General features: G+C 39.2%; 1 protein-coding gene across 1 annotated transcript in view; it reads right to left on the bottom strand.

The window, feature by feature from the left end:
• timm17a (translocase of inner mitochondrial membrane 17 homolog A (yeast)) overlaps positions 1-14,980 on the bottom strand; it is a 37,815-nt gene extending 22,835 nt beyond the window's left edge. Inside the window, exons 1-3 of the mRNA XM_034166096.1 lie at positions 14,863-14,980; positions 1,175-1,274; positions 845-908 (exon numbers count right to left, since the gene is read on the bottom strand). Coding sequence (XP_034021987.1) covers positions 845-908; positions 1,175-1,274; positions 14,863-14,888 — 190 coding nt within the window. The 5' untranslated portion in view covers positions 14,889-14,980. The remainder of the gene's footprint in view (positions 1-844; positions 909-1,174; positions 1,275-14,862) is intronic.
• Positions 14,981-16,836: the final 1,856 nt, after the last annotated feature.

Raw genomic sequence — 16,836 nt, forward strand, 5'->3', positions numbered from 1 at the left:
CCTCACACCCTATGACTGCTGGGATAGGCTCCAGCCCCTCCAGTGACCCTTCCTTCAAATAAGTGGTTGAAGATGAGTGAGTGAGTGAACATCTCAAGGTCGATCAGTAGAAACAGGATGCACCCAAGCTCAATTTTGAGCTTCATGGCAAAGGCTGTGAATACTTATGTACATGTAACTTCTTCTTATTTTTAATAAATTTGCAAAAAAAAAAAAAAAAAACCTTTTTCACATTGTCATTATGGGGTATGCTGTGTAGAATTAAAAAAAAAAAAAAATTTCATCCATTTTGGAATAAGGCTGTAACATAACGATATGTAGAAAAAATGAAGTGTTGTGAATAATATCTGGATGCACTGCACAGCCACCAATTCACCTAACATGCATATGTTTGGAAGTGGGAGGAAGTCAAAGCACCCGGAGGGAACCCACGCGAACACGGGGAAAACATGAAAACTCCAGGCAGAAAGCCCCAGGTGGGAAGAGATCCCATAACCTTCTTGCTGTGATGCAACAGTGCTAACCTCGAAGTCACCATGCTGCCTAAATTCAAATTTCAGTGCCTGAAATCACAGAATTTTGACAAATTAAAAAGACTCAAAACATTCAATTGTCAAAATAGTTAGCAATTAATTCAATAATTGAAAAATCATTGTAGCTCTATTCAAATCAAATGAGTTCAGCGAGTTTAATTGTGTGACATAGTAGCACTGTATTTGGCCTTAAACAAGTTTGCAGCATGTCACATGGTATAGGGCACAAAGGAATAACAGATAAGAGGATTATATAACAGCAGTGGCTGAAAATCCAACACTGATACTTTTCTGCTGGTTTGAAGTGTTACCTCCAAGCAGTGGGGCTCTGGTCCTGATGGCATTGAGGCTTCCTCTCATCCTAAGACTCACCCCCTACAAAATAAACCGAGAAAAACACAAATCAGTGAGGGGAATTACTTGCACATTTTTGAATACCTTTTTTTTTCATGATGAGTAAATGCCAAAAATACAAATAATTTAAATTGCACACAAGACAAAATCAAGTGTTTCAGGTTTTGCTGGTTAAACGTGACCACGCCAATAGCGACACAGCAGTGAAGCATAAAAGTCATTATTTCCTTCTCTCCAGATAATAATTTGTAACTGAACTGACAGAACAGTTACAAGACATCACTTACCGAAGGAGCATTTCTGAAACCTTTAACTGCCTGAAAAATTCCTCCACCAATGGCTCCCATGGTGAACGCTCCTCCACAGTCATCCACAATCCTCCAGGGACTGCGGGGGAAACATAACCATTACAAAAGATTCACAGATACAGCTCCTTAATATCATGAAATATCAGACAGGTTTATTTTGGATATGCCTCATCTGACTGACACAGCCATGTTTGTAAAACAAATTATGAAGTAGAGCCTGGCCAATTTATCGGTTGGTCAATTAAAATAAATAGGTTAATATGAGCCTTTCATAGACATACGTATCAATATAGTTGTTTACATTTGCTGATATGTACAGGTATTTAATCTTATTTTTACAAAAATAAACAATAGAAAAAACTGCTTTTGAAAATAATGTTATGGACTGGCAGTATTACAGACTTCAGCACTTGTTTTAAAAAGAGCTGTCTAAGTAGGAACGGGTATCAAGAACCGGTTCCTTTCGGGTATCGTTAAGAAATGATTCAATCCACCAACATCAATAACCTTTTTACTTAACGATTCCCTTATTGGTCCTTCAGAGTGGCCGTTGTTTTTGGGAGTGTTTGTCAGGAAAATTATAATTTCTCTATACTGACTACAGACCCTGCAGCGGGTCTGTAATCAACTTTTCTGCAGCGCGACTTTGCTTTGAACCTTGAACCAATCGAAGCAGTGCTTCAATCATTGATTCTGTGATTTTTTTTTTTCTTTCGCTTTCCCCCGATAAAACCCTAAAGAGCATACGTCTGAGTATTATTTACCTTTTTTATGTTAAAACAACCTGTTATGGTCTTCTGAAACAGTTGATAGATGTATTTTATAACTTAAAAACGGGACCGATGCTAACACGTTAGCATGTCTATGGCATTTTCAATGTTAAAGTTAGCATTAAGCAGTTGCAGATGTCAAGCTTTTGTTGTCGTAAAAGAGTCAAATGTATTACAAATTGTAATATTTTTTAATTTATTTTTGTTTATATATTAATAATAATAATAGCAAGCACAACAATAATAGTAATAATAACTAATCTAATGACTAAATACAATTTTAGAGAAAGAAACAAAAATACAGGGGTCAGTATTGGGTCCAAAACTGTTTAAATTTATATAAATGATATTGTCAATGTTTCCAAAATATTAAAATTAGTATTATATGCAGATGACACAAGCATTTTTTGTTCAGGGGTGATTTGCAGGAGTTACTGAGGAGGATCAGTATAGAAATGGGAAAATTGAAAATATGGTTTGACAGAAACAAATTATCATTAAACTTAAGTAAAACAAAATACATGTTATTTGGCTACTGTAATACAGACATACAGGTTCAGTTACAAGTCGAGGGGGTAGATATTGAAAGGGTACATGAAAATAAGTTTCTGGGGGTGATAATAGATGATAAGATAAACTGGAAGACTCATAAAACATACGAGTATACAAAGTAAACTCGTCAAGAAGCATTTCAGTTCTAAACATAGCGAAACATATTCTGGACCACAACTCACTCCGCATTCTTTACTGCTCACTGGTTTTACCATATTTACAGTACTGTGCAGAGGTATGGGGTAATACTTATAAAGGTACAACACAATCACTATCAGTAATGCAGAAAAGAGCTATAAGAATCATTCATAATACTGGCTATAGAGATCATACAAATCCACTATTTTTACAATCCAAAATCTTAAAATTCACAGACTTGGTTCATTTTCAAACAGTACAAATCTTGTATAAAGCAATAAACAATTTACTTCCAGCAAATATTAAAAATATGTTTAACAAATCAGGGGATTGCAATCTGAGGGGGAAATTTAATTTAAAACATCAGTGGGCACGAACAACATTAAAAGGTTTCTGTATTTCTGTCTGCGGGGTGAGGATGTGGGACAGATTGGGAGTGGGGCTCAAGCAATGTCCAAGCATGAACCAGTTCAAACAGCGGTACAAAAATATGTTTTTTTCTAGGTATAGGGAGGAGGAAGGGTAATGAGGGGTAGGGTGTTTTTGTTTTTTGCTTCGGCTTGTAAACATATAGTATTTTGTATGTAAGTAGGTATGTGTAGGTGTATATTTATGTTTGTGTATACATACATACATATACATATATACATACATACATATATACATACATACATACATACATATATACATACATACATACATATATATATATATATATACATATATACACACACACACGAGGTCTATTAGATAATAAACCGACCCTTTTATTTTTTTTAACTATATGGATTTGAATGACGTGCGATTACACCAATCATGCTTGAACCCTCGTGCGCATGCGTGAGTTTTTTCACACGTGTCGGTGACGTCATTTCCCTGTGGGCAGGCCTTGAGTGAGATGTGGTCCCGCCCTCTCAGCTGAATTCCTTTGTTTCACACGCTGCTCGAGACGGCGTGCGCTGCTTTATAAAAAATTTTTCTGGACCTGTGAGGAATATCCGAGTGGACACTATTCGAGAAATTAAACTGGTTTTCGGTGAAAGGTTTAACGGCTGATGAGAGATTATGGGGTGTTTCTGTCGGTGTATGGACTTCCCACGGAGCGGGACGTCGTGCAGCGCTTCCAGACGCCGTCGTCGGCCTGTTTCGACCTGAAAACATCCTAATTTAAGGCTTAATTCACCCAGGACGTCGTGAGAGAACAGAAGAGTCAGAAGAGGCCGGCATGAGGACTTTATGCGGACATTCCACTGTTTAAGGACATTTTTTAATGAAAGACGTGCGCGCAAATTCGCCGAGTCATGTCCGTTGCGACAGGAAAAACACCTCTGTGTTGAAAACCATTTGTAAAATTCAGGCGGCTTTTGATGGCTTTCAACAAGTGAGTAACTGAGAAATTGTTTAACAGCTTGGGCATGTTCCAACTTGCCCGTTAAGGTTTCCAACGGAGGTGTTTTTCCTGTCGCGACCCCCTGCGGTCGGGTCTGGCCCGACATGCGACTCTGCCCACACGTTCTTTCATTACAAAATGTCCGTTAACAATGGAATGTCCGAATAAACTCCTCATGCCGACTTCTTCTGAAAGTTCTCTGTTCTCTGACGACTTACTGGGTCAACAGAGCCTGAAATGTGAAAGTTTTCAACTTGAAACAGCGAGACGCTGCCACCTCAAAGCGCAGATCGCCGTCAGGCGCCGTGGGCCATCCTTACGGCGACACTACCAGACCAAAATCTCTCAGCCGTTAAAATTTTTACCGAAAACCAGATGAATTTATCGAATGGTGTCCACTCAGTTGTGCCTTACAGTTTTGAAAAAATTTTGATCAAACAAAGCAGCAGTCTCTGAGCCATTCCTAAACAATGAAAAAAATCGACGAGAGGGTGGGCGACTCCTCACTCAAAGACTGCCCACAGGCGAATGACGTAACCGACAGGCGTGAAAAAACTTTCGGATGCCCACGAGGGTTCAAGCATGTCTGATGTAATCACACGTGATTCAAATCCATATGGTTTTTGAAAAAAAATAATAAGGTCAGATACTTTTCTAATAGACCTCGTGTGAAATATATATTGATATCGGTTTATGTGTGTAGGAATCTATGTGTATATGTGGCAAAGGGTGGGGAAGAAGGGATAGGGATAAATAAGCTGGTGCTTCACCCTACCCCTTTTCGGACATGTTGGGTACACATTAGGAACTTTTTTTGTTGTTGTTTTCACTGATCTAGCTTGTATTTGTTGTTGTATCAAATGTTCGGAATAAACAGTTTTCACTTCACTTCACTTTTCACTTCAACCTGAATAAATACACAACAGAAAATATAAAACCAACTAGCAATGAACATACATAAATACATACATACATACATACGTGTTTCCTGTGAACACCTAGTGACTCTTACACCTCCATTTCATCCCTGTCTTATTTAAGTTTAATGACAGTTTGTTTCGGTCAAATAATATTTTCAATGTGTTAATTTCTTCAGTGACTTCCTCCAGAACTATCTGCCAAGCTAGAAAACTGCTGCATCCTAGTAAGAGCAAAACACTACTAGAATGAATGTGAATAAGGAAAGTTGTTGTTGTTTTTTTTCCTCTCACCTAAATAGATGCTGCACTCACTGCAGTTTATTGTCTCGAATAGTCCCACATTGCATTTCAGAGCTTCTAGAATTAAAATATTTTCGTGCAGGTGGTGTTGGGGGGTAATTTTGGGTTTCAGCTTCTTTTTTTTTTTGTTTTTCACCACTTTCATCCCTGAATATGTCAATCGTGAGTCACTTTTGTGCGGATTAAAGTTACTAACTGGGACTCCTGTCTTGTTGCGAGAAAGAAACGAGAATCGTTCTCCTTTCTGTTCACACAGCTCCAAATGCTGCGTGGCTCTCTGCCGAGTCAAGTTAGAACGATAGAGTCCAGTCGGATTTAATAACTTCAAAGCGAAACACCATTTTGTTTATTTTATTTATGTCCATAGATCAAGGATACAGTGACCAATTTCATATTTATTTACTTTAAGACTCAATGAAATACATAGAAAACCTGTAAAGCCTACTTTTAGTACAAAATTCACAAGAGGTATCGATAAGGGAATCAGATCGATAAGCAGAATCGATAGATAAAATCTTAATACCCATCCCTAGTGTGTAGTGTATCCAATTGTTTACACTTGGAGGCTTCCCCCACGTTACTGCATGCTTTAAATGCAAGGTCATCTTGTTCATTTATTATTAACTTATTTTTAGATGTTCAATATTATGTCATGTACACTGCTTACATTTTAGGTTAAATAAATATTTTCTGCACCCATGGTCTTTATATTTGGACATGTGTTTTCTTTTATAGTTACAATAACCTTTATGGTAAAATATCAAGTACCAGTTACATTTTGTCATCATTAAGTGTTCCATAACTATAATCTGTAGCAGACTTTTATTTTTTTAAACACACTAGAATAGAATAGAAACTTTATTGTCATTGCACATATATACATATGTACAACGAAACCTGTCTTCTGCATTTAACCCATCCTAATTACAGTTAGACACACCAACCACTAGGAGCAGTGGACAGCCACAGTCCAGCAACCGGGGACCAACTCCAGATGTAGACACTGCCTTGGTCAGGGGCAGAGAAAAGAGCACACCCTAAATAAACATGCTTTTGATTGTCGGAGGAAACCTGAGTGCCCGGAGGAAACCCACACAGACACGGAGGGGGAACCACAAACTCCACACAGAAAGGCAGGGAATCAATGACATGACCTTCTTGCTGTGAGGCACCAGTGCTAACCACTATGCCACCATGCCACACTAATAGAGTGAATGGCATAGGCATCCAAAAATTCTGTCAGGCTTCTTGTATGAACATACGACATATAATTGTGTGTCTATTCAATGTTAAGGCAGAACTAACAGGGCAGAGATAACACAGTTAAGATGGAAAGAGACTGTTTTACAAGAGATGGGGTTTGAACGAGCAGGCACCACTGTCTGGCACAGTTTGTTTCACTGATCAGTAAAACCTTATGCATAAAGTTTCTTTCCCGATACAAAATACTGCCAAACCAGTCTGTCACTTTCCCTATGAATGATCCTTTCTGGGTTAATTGACATAATCCCGATACATTTTTCCTTTCTGGCATGACAGTTGATGCACCATGCAAAGGCTTCCTTTTAATGTTTTGGAGGCGTCTTTTTGGGCCTATTTCAATGGTGCCATTAGGGGAGGTGATGGTCTAGCAGTAAAGCGTTGGGCTTTGGACCAGAGGATCCTCGGTTCAATTTCAATTTATTTTCATTTATATAGCGCCAAATCACAACAGCGTTGCCTCAAAGCGCTTCACACAGGTAAGGTCTAACCTTACCAACCCCCAGAGCAACAGTGGTAAGGAACGTGGTTCAAATCCCAGCCTGATCATAAAATCACTAAGGGCCCTTGGGCAAGGTCCTTAATCCCCTAGTTGCTCCCAGTGTGTAGTGGGCACCTTGTATGGCAGCAGCCTGACATCAGGGTGAATGTGAGGCACTGATGTCTAAAGAGCTTTGAGCATCTGATGCAGATGGAAAAGCGCTATATAAATGTAGATCATTTATTTATTTATTTGCCATCCACAAATCAACGATGGATTGCCACTCCTGTAACAATCTCAGAGGAAGCTCACTGCTCTTGACTGCAAGCAAGTTCCGAGCAAGACTATTACTCTATAGACACATTGCACACCCAGACCAAGGTCTCCAAGTGAGCCAGCGTGGCTTTGAAAACACCAGGGACACTAGTGACATGATGTCTGATGACACACAACTGCAAGTGTCAGGAACAAAACATCAAGCTCTACATCACTTTTGTGGCACTGAGAGCAGAAAGAGTCTTTGGCAGATGATGGCAAGGTTTAGCTGCTCTGCACTGTATATTGAAATGAAGCAACGGTTTCTGCTCACCAGAGTCCAGGATGATAGAAACACTTCCGTCCCTTTCCCAGTCACTAACAGAATGAAACAAAGGTGTGTTCTAGTGACCACCCTCTTCAGCACTGTGTTCCCTGCCACGCTGCAGGATGTATTCAGACACTGAAGTCAGCATCAAGATGCACTTACACATGGATGGAAAACTGCTCAATCTGAGATGACGGCAGTTGAAAGCCAAAGGCCAAGTGGAGACTGTCTGTGACTTGCCGTTCGCTGGCAAGTGTACACTTAATGTCAGCACTGAGTCAAACATGCAGTCCAGCTTGAACCTCTTCCCCAATGCTGGCTCCAACTTCAACCTGGTAATCTCCACAAAGAACACTGAAGTCATCAGCCAGCACTAGGAAAACCATACAAAGAACATGAAATCATGACTGATGGCCAGAAGATCACTGCTGTGGACAAGTTTACGTACCTCGGAAGCACCTTGTCAAATTGTGTTCACAAAGACGATGAAGCCATCGCCATCGCCAGATCCTGAGCAGCATTCAGAGGACTCAAAGCTGATGCCTTGGTCTCAAAGTGAAAAGGGATATCCTTTGAGACCAATCTCAAAGCTATTCAGCTGTAGTGCTACCACCACTCTTCTTTGCACTTGAGACATGCACTGTCAAGTAGGGCTGGGTTGTATTATAAAGTATAATGATATATTTTAGAAGGGGATATATAGATGAGACAATACCATACCGACATACTTTTGATGTTGCATTATGGGCTTTTTCCCCTCTATTAAAGCGGTTTGAACCTCTCCAAGTACATAGAAAGCAGGCAGGCAGATCTCACCCACTCTACCCCACATTCCCTCTCCGTTTGAGAGGGGTTAATGAAGAAATTGCAGACCTGCTGCTTTTGAGGGAAAAAAAAAAGCGAAGCTGAGAACCAATGAAGCAGCGAGTTGAAATGATGCCTCACTGGTTCAAGCTTCAAGCAGACCCGCTCTGCAGCAGGTCTGCAATCAACATAGAAAACAATCATTTTCCCAATAAAAACACCCTCAAAAATAACGGCCGCTCCGGCATAATGTCAACTGAAGGACCAATAATGGAATCGTTAAGCAAAAAGGCTACTGATGTCAGTGGATCAAACGATTTCTTTAAGATTATTAAACAGGAACCAGTTTTCGATACCCAACCCTATTCAGAACACTTATACCCTTTTTTGTGACGGATAGCCAGACAGATGTGTTAATCTTGTACAATATTACAATATGCATATTATCAAACTATAACAAGGATTTGTACAAAATTACACAAAATTCCTACTAAAAATGTGAGAAGACCCCACCAACATAAAATAAATGTTCTTGACTAGGAAATGGACCCCCCACCCAAAAACACACACACACACACACACACACAAATGTTTGCATATAATAAATGATCTTGACTAGAAAATGAACCAAAACCATTTCTTATTAACAATGAAATGAACTCTTAATGACTTGGAAATGGATCATTGCAAATACTTCTAATATAAACCTATTCATAAACATTTGATTGCAATAATGTAAATGCATTATGGACCACATATCTTAGTTTGCATATAACGTATATGAAATGAAATGTTCTTGACCAGAAAATTTATCAATCCAAATATTTGTAATATAAACAACATAGTCAAAGATATATAAAATCCTTTGATTATTTCACATATCACATATTCTTTTCAAATGAGATTTAGTCCTCAATCAAGTGTGAAGTCAATACCTTTGATTGGAGTTTTAACACCTTCCATGGTTTGTCTTATGTCTAATAAATAACACCTTAATGCCATGAAGGAAGTCTGAAGACTGGCCTTGTGATAAAAACTTCACACCTTTTAATCTGGTGTTATGTCAATCAATCAATTTTCAATCAATTTTATTTATATAGCGCCAAATCACAACAAACAGTTGCCCCAAGGCGCTTTATATTGTAAGGCAAGGCCATACAATAATTACGTAAAAACCCCAACAGTCAAAACAACCCCCTGTGAGCAAGCACTTGGCGACAGTGGGAAGGCAAAACTCCCTTTTAACAGGAAGAAACCTCCAGCAGAACCAGGCTCAGGGAGGGGCAGTCTTCTGCTGGGACTGGTTGGGGCTGAGGGAGAGAACCAGGAAAAAGACATGCTGTGGAGGGGAACAGAGATCACTCACTAATGATTAAATGCAGAGTGGTGCATACAGAGCAAAAAGAGAAAGAAACACTCAGTGCATCATGGGAACCCCCCAGCAGTCTAAGTCTATAGCAGCATAACTAAGGGATGGTTCAGGGTCACCTGATCCAGCCCTAACTATAAGTTTTAGCAAAAAGGAAAGTTTTAAGCCTAATCTTAAAAGTAGAGAGGGTGTCTGTCTCCCTGATCTGAATTGGGAGCTGGTTCCACAGGAGAGGAGCCTGAAAGCTGAAGGCTCTGCCTCACATTCTACTCTTACAAACCCTAGGAACTACAAGTAAGCCTGCAGTCTGAGAGCGAAGCGCTCTATTGGGGTGATATGGTACTATGAGGTCCCTAAGATAAGATGGGACCTGATTATTCAAAACCTTATAAGTAAGAAGAAGAATTTTAAATTTGATTCTAGAATTAACAGGAAGCCAATGAAGAGAGGCCAATATGGGTGAGATATGCTCTCTCCTTCTAGTCCCCGTTAGTACTCTAGCTGCAGCATTTTGAATTAACTGAAGGCTTTTCAGGGAACTTTTAGGACAACCTGATAATAATGAATTACAATAGTCCAGCCTAGAGGAAATAAATGCATGAATTAGTTTTTCAGCATCACTCTGAGACAAGACCTTTCTAATTTTAGAGATATTGCGTAAATGCAAAAAAGCAGTCCTACATATTTGTTTAATATGCACATTGAATGACATATCCTGATCAAAAATGACTCCAAGATTTCTCACAGTATTACTAGAGGTCAGGGTAATGCCATCCAGAGTAAGGATCTGGTTAGACACCATGTTTCTAAGATTTGTGGGGCCAAGTACAATAACTTCAGTTTTATCTGAGTTTAAAAGCAGGAAATTAGAGGTCATCCATGTCCTTATGTCTGTAAGACAATCCTGCAGTTTAGCTAATTGGTGTGTGTCCTCTGGCTTCATGGATAGATAAAGCATGTATAAAGTGAATAAAATTGGTCCTAGCACAGAACCTTGTGGAACTCCATAATTAACCTTAGTCTGTGAAGAAGATTTTCCATTTACATGAACAAATCATAATCTATTAGATAAATATGATTCAAACCACCGCAGCGCAGTGCCTTTAATACCAATGGCATGCTCTAATCTCTGTAATAAAATTTTATGGTCAACAGTATCAAAAGCAGCACTGAGGTCTAACAGAACAAGCACAGAGATGAGTCCACTGTCTGAGGCCATAAGAAGATCATTTGTAACCTTCACAATGCTGTTTCTGTACTATGATGAATTCTAAAACCTGACTGAAACTCTTCAAACAGACCATTCCTCTGCAGATGATCAGTTAGCTGTTTAACAACTACCCTTTCAAGACTTTTTGAGAGAAAAGGAAGGTTGGAGATTGGCCTATAATTAGCTAAGATAGCTGGGTCAAGTGATGGCTTTTTAAGTAATGCTTTAATTACTGCCACCTTAAAAGCCCTGCCACCTTAAAAGCCTGTGGTACATAGCCAACTAATAAAGATAGATTGATCATATTTAAGATCGAAGCATTAAATAATGGTAGGGCTTCCTTGAGCAGCCTGGTAGGAATGGGGTCTAATAGACATGTTGATGGTTTGGATGAAGTAACTAATGAAAATAACTCAGACAGAACAATCGGAGAGAAAGAGTCTAACCAAATACCGGCATCACTGAAAGCAGCCAAAGATAATGATACGTCTTTGGGATGGTTATGAGTAATTTTTTCTCTAATAGTTAAAATTTTATTAGCAAAGAAAGTCATGAAGTCATTACTAGTTAAAGTTAAAAGAATACTCGGCTCAATAGAGCTCTGACTCTTTGTCAGCCTGGCTACAGTGCTGAAAAGAAACCTGGGGTTGTTCTTATTTTCTTCAATTAGTGATGAGTAGTAAGATGTCCTAGCTTTACGGAGGGCTTTTTTTATAGAGCAACAGACTCTTTTTCCAGGCTAAGTGAAGATCTTCTAAATTAGTGAGACGCCATTTCCTCTCCAACTTACGGGTTATCTGCTTTAAGCTGCGAGTTTGTGAGTTATACCACAGAGTCAGGCACTTCTGATTTAAAGCTCTCTTTTTCAGAGGAGCTACAGCATCCAAAGTTGTCTTCAATGAGGATGTAAAACTATTGACGAGATACTCTATCTCACTTACAGAGTTTAGGTAGCTACTCTGCACTGTGTTGGTATATGGCATTAGAGAACATAAAGAAGGAATCATATCCTTAAACCTAGTTACAGCACTTTCTGAAAGACTAGTGTAATGAAACTTATTCCCCACTGCTGGGTAGTCCATCAGAGTAAATGTAAATGTTATTAAGAAATGATCAGACAGAAGGGAGTTTTCAGGGAATACTGTTAAGTCTTCTATTTCCATACCATAAGTCAGAACAAGATCTAAGATATGATTAAAGTGGTGGGTGGACTCATTTACATTTTGAGCAAAGCCAATTGAGTCTAATAGTAGATTAAATGCAGTGTTGAGGCTGTCATTCTCAGCATCTGTGTGGATGTTAAAATCGCCCACTATAATTATCTTATCTGAGCTAAGCACTAAGTCAGAAAAAAGGTCTGAAAATTCACAGACAAACTCACAGTAATGACCAGGTGGACGATAGATAATAACAAATAAAACTGGTTTTTGGGACTTCCAATTTGGATGGACAAGACTAAGAGTCAAGCTTTCAAATGAATTAAAGCTCTGTCTGGGTTTTTGATTAATTAATAAGCTGGAATGGAAGATTGCTGCTAATCCTCCGCCTCGGCCCGTGCTACGAGCATTCTGGCAGTTAGTGTGACTCAGGGGTGTTGACTCATTTAAACTAACATATTCATCCTGCTGTAACCAGGTTTCTGTAAGGCAGAATAAATCAATATGTTGATCAATTATTATATCATTTACTAACAGGGACTTAGAAGAGAGAGACCTAATGTTTAATAGACCACATTTAACTGTTTTAGTCTGTGGTGCAGTTGAAGGTGCTATATTATTTTTTCTTTTTGAATTTTTATGCTTAAATAGATTTTTGCTGGTTATTGGTGGTCTGGGAGCAGGCACCGTCTCTACGGGGATGGGGTAATGAGGGGATGGCAGGGGGAGAGAAGCTGCAGAGAGGTGTGTAAGACTACAACTCTTCTTCCTGGTCCCAACCCTGGATAGTCACGGTTTGGAGGATTTAAGAAAATTGGCCAGATTTCTAGAAATGAGAGCTGCTCCATCCAAAGTGGGATGGATGCCGTCTCTCCTAACAAGACCAGGTTTTCCCCAGAAGCTTTGCCAATTATCTATGAAGCCCACCTCATTTTTTGGACACCACTCAGACAGCCAGCAATTCAAGGAGAACATGCGGCTAAACATGTCACTCCCGGTCCGATTGGGGAGGGGCCCAGAGAAAATGGACGTGGACGCAATACCTTTGATTGGAGATTTTACACCTTTCATGGTTTCTCTCACATATATAACTTGTCAAAAGCATCTGAGGAGCGTCTATACTAAAATACGAAATGGACGAAACGGAGCCTGATAATCATGAAATGGAAGTAAAATGTAACAAAATGGAGCAGAATGACCCAGAATGACTCCAAATATGATTTACTTAATTACTTTTATTAAATTATTTTTAAGCAAAATTGGGAATGATAATAACAAAACGGGGTAAAACATAGCAAAGTGGAGCAGACTGACTCCAAATATGACTCAATTAAGTACTTTTACTTAATTTTTTTTTTTTTTTTAGCAAAATGGTGACCGATAACGAAATGGGAGTAAAACGTAACAAAATGGAGCAGACTGACCCACTGACTGAAGTCTCATCTCTTAAACGCCCGATGGTGCACCTGCCCCTACTACATGTACTGAGCGCATCTCACAAAAAACACAAAAGCCAAATAATTAAATAAAAGGTATTTATTTGGAGTCTGGTTCACTCTGCTCCATTTCGTTACATTTTACCCCATTTCGTGATTATCAGTCCCCATTTCGCATTTTAGCATGGCCCACTTACAACTTACCTTTTATTAGAATTTCCCTTTGAAGAAGGTCCTATGACAACAGTTGTTCACACCACAATAACTATAGTATCATATAAATTCACATTCATTTCTTCTCCAAATCATAACCACACTGACTGCCTACATCCCCCTTTGGCCAGTGGGGGATAAAAATTCCTAGATGGACTGTACTCAACTGTACATCTCATTTGAGCATCACAATTAATTGACTGAAAGCAGGCTCCATTAAATGGCAAAGGCACTCCAAAATTATTTTATATACATATATATTTTTTTTACCCCATGGAGTACAAGTAACTCCAAATTTCTAAACCCTAAATCGAATCCTGACAGCCACCTTGGGACACACAGATGACAACATGGTCCACTTTGAGGACAAATGACGAACAACAGGGTTTATTCCCAGATTTACCAGATGTGCAGAGTCAACTGCAGATCCTAGTCTTGATTGACACATCTGTCCTGATCGCCAAGGTTACTGACCATGCTAAATAACTGTCATATGGATTACTTTATTGACCAAGACTTTAACCCCGCGTCCATACACAGAGCCAGAATGCATGCACTTTACGTGTACACAACATCAAACTACTTCATAAACTGTGGTTAGACAAGCCAGATAATTCATGTCAAATCATCTGGAAAAATAACTGTTCTCAGTGACACTGGCGATCCGGATCCACTCCGGGCAGCTGCTCTGTTCAATGAAACCGGCAGCTAACAAGCATTACTAGTTAGCTAACGTGCTAAAGTAAATGTGATTTCAAAACCTTCGCCTTTACAAGAATTCACATCGTGGCGTTCTGTCCTCCAGCGTATTATCTGACATCAACGCAAAAACGTTTTTGTCATTACTCATCTTAATGCTTGGATTTGTAGGGGAGTGAAACGACAAGGTCACTAACAACGTGACATAACAGCGACGTGCTAATGCTAACATCGCCAGCACTGTTCCACGGGAAGTTAGCATTTCAGCTAACTCTAGTAAGCTATTTGTCCCTTCAATCAAATATTCAAACATACACGTGTCAGGCATTTTGAATAAATCTCGGCAAATCAACATGTTAAAATGCAATTTTTCGTGAAAACTCACCAAGGCTCTCTAACGTATTCCTCCATCCTATCACCGTCGATTACAATCAGAGCTTCGAGACGTGTACCGAACACCTTGAAACATTTCGAATGAAGCTCTGTATCGAGCAAAGACACCGAAGCTTGTATCACCTAGGGTCCCTTTAATGGCGCCATTTTGGGGCCAATTCTGGTGAACTGCTAAATGAACCTTTCATGTTTTCAACATTTTTAATGAGTTAACCACATACAGCAACACATCCAGGTACAGGTGCTATCAAAATCAATATAAAAATAGTTAAGATAGCAAATTTACATGAATTTAAATTCATGATGATTTATTTAATGAATTTAAAGCCTGATTTTTACTTCTGTACCACTGTCACGCTTTTCTTTCTACAGTCATCACCTCCAATTCAAAGGTAAACTGTACAATTTCCTCTTTTTACAGACTGCTGCTGTAAATGTGCAGACTTTTCTGATCCATTTGTAATCAGCGTGCGCACTGTAAAAACTATTAAAATATGATGGGAGACAAAGAAGTGAAGCAGAAGAGTGTCAAATCACAGCCTTTTGTGGTTTCTGATTTAACGGGTGCATGTCCAGGCTGCGGGTTCGAGTCTGAACACGGTTTGAAAAAAATAAATGGCCGGGTTTTTAATCATGGAAATGACTCCGGTCCCACATGCGACGGGTTTTTAATGGAAATACATTGCGATCGGATGGGATATTTTATCTGAAGTGAGTGAAAAATCTGTTGTACAAAATCCGTTATATACGATGTTGATTACATGGAAAACAGTACAAAAACACTGGGACTTTTTTTGTCCAGTGGCGAATATCCGGTTTATACGATGACGGTTTAGGTGAGTTTTACTGTACATGGGACTGAACAATAAATTTACCTCTCAAAGCTTTGACGATGATGTCGGCTTCCATCCCACACGAATGACTTTATTTTCCCAAGTTTTTCTTCTGTTCAGATCTGAAGGGAATCTGTACATCTTGAAGCCCTTGTTGTGCCTCGAAATGCACAACAACCCGGTATTTTCAGTGAATAAATAAATAAAATGGCTGGATTTACATTTAGACAGATTAGCAATGAACGCTAACCAGTAGCGAGCAGTATTTCTGGTATTTATATTTATATTTGCAAATAGTTTTTTACTTTCACTTTTGATGCTCTGTGTGCTTCTTACCCTGTGTGCTGCTATACAATGCTGCTGGAACATGAGTTTCCCTGAGGGAATCTTCCCAAGGGATTAATAAAGTTCTATGTAATCTAATTAAATCCTCCAAAGACTGCAGGAGAAACATAACCATCCAAAAAATAATCACTATAAAAATGTAGATACATGTATTTTTTAAATCTAAAATTGCAGCAGCTCGTTAACATCTTAATATATTATATAATGCAATGCTAAAATACCCTCAGCCGTATGAGCATGTAAGCAATGAAAGAGTGTCTAGAAAGAATGTGACCTTTTGACCCCTTAGAATAGATCAAGGTTAGCCATCTTTGAACTTGTCCAAGGTCTGTGTCCCAAGAATGTTCCCTGTGTGAATTTGAAAAACTTGTCAGTAATAGGACTGGAGTTATGCTGAGCACAGACAGACGGATGGATGAACAGACAGATGCAAAGTCTTCCAATACCTGATGGCCATATTTTGGCCCTGGGTAAAAATGCCTGACTGAAGGATTATCTATATATTAAAAGCAAAGTGGCCTCTGTGTGTGTGTGTGTGTGTGTGTGTGTGTGTGTGTGTGTGTGTGTGTGTGTGTGTGTGTGTGTGTGTGTGTGTGTGTGTGTGTGTGTGTGTGTGTGTGTGTGTGTGTGTGTGTGTGCGCAAGTGCAACTTCAATCATGGAGAAACTGGGGAGAGCTGACATTTGCTGTTTGGTGTGTTTATGTATTTTGGGTCAAGGATGAACGCCATGAAAATGGAAAGTTAACAGGACTAATATTTTTGGAGAAATTAGGGATATTAGGTAACA

Source organism: Thalassophryne amazonica, chromosome 3, assembly GCF_902500255.1.
Source record: "Thalassophryne amazonica chromosome 3, fThaAma1.1, whole genome shotgun sequence".
Classification (NCBI taxonomy): domain Eukaryota; kingdom Metazoa; phylum Chordata; class Actinopteri; order Batrachoidiformes; family Batrachoididae; genus Thalassophryne; species Thalassophryne amazonica.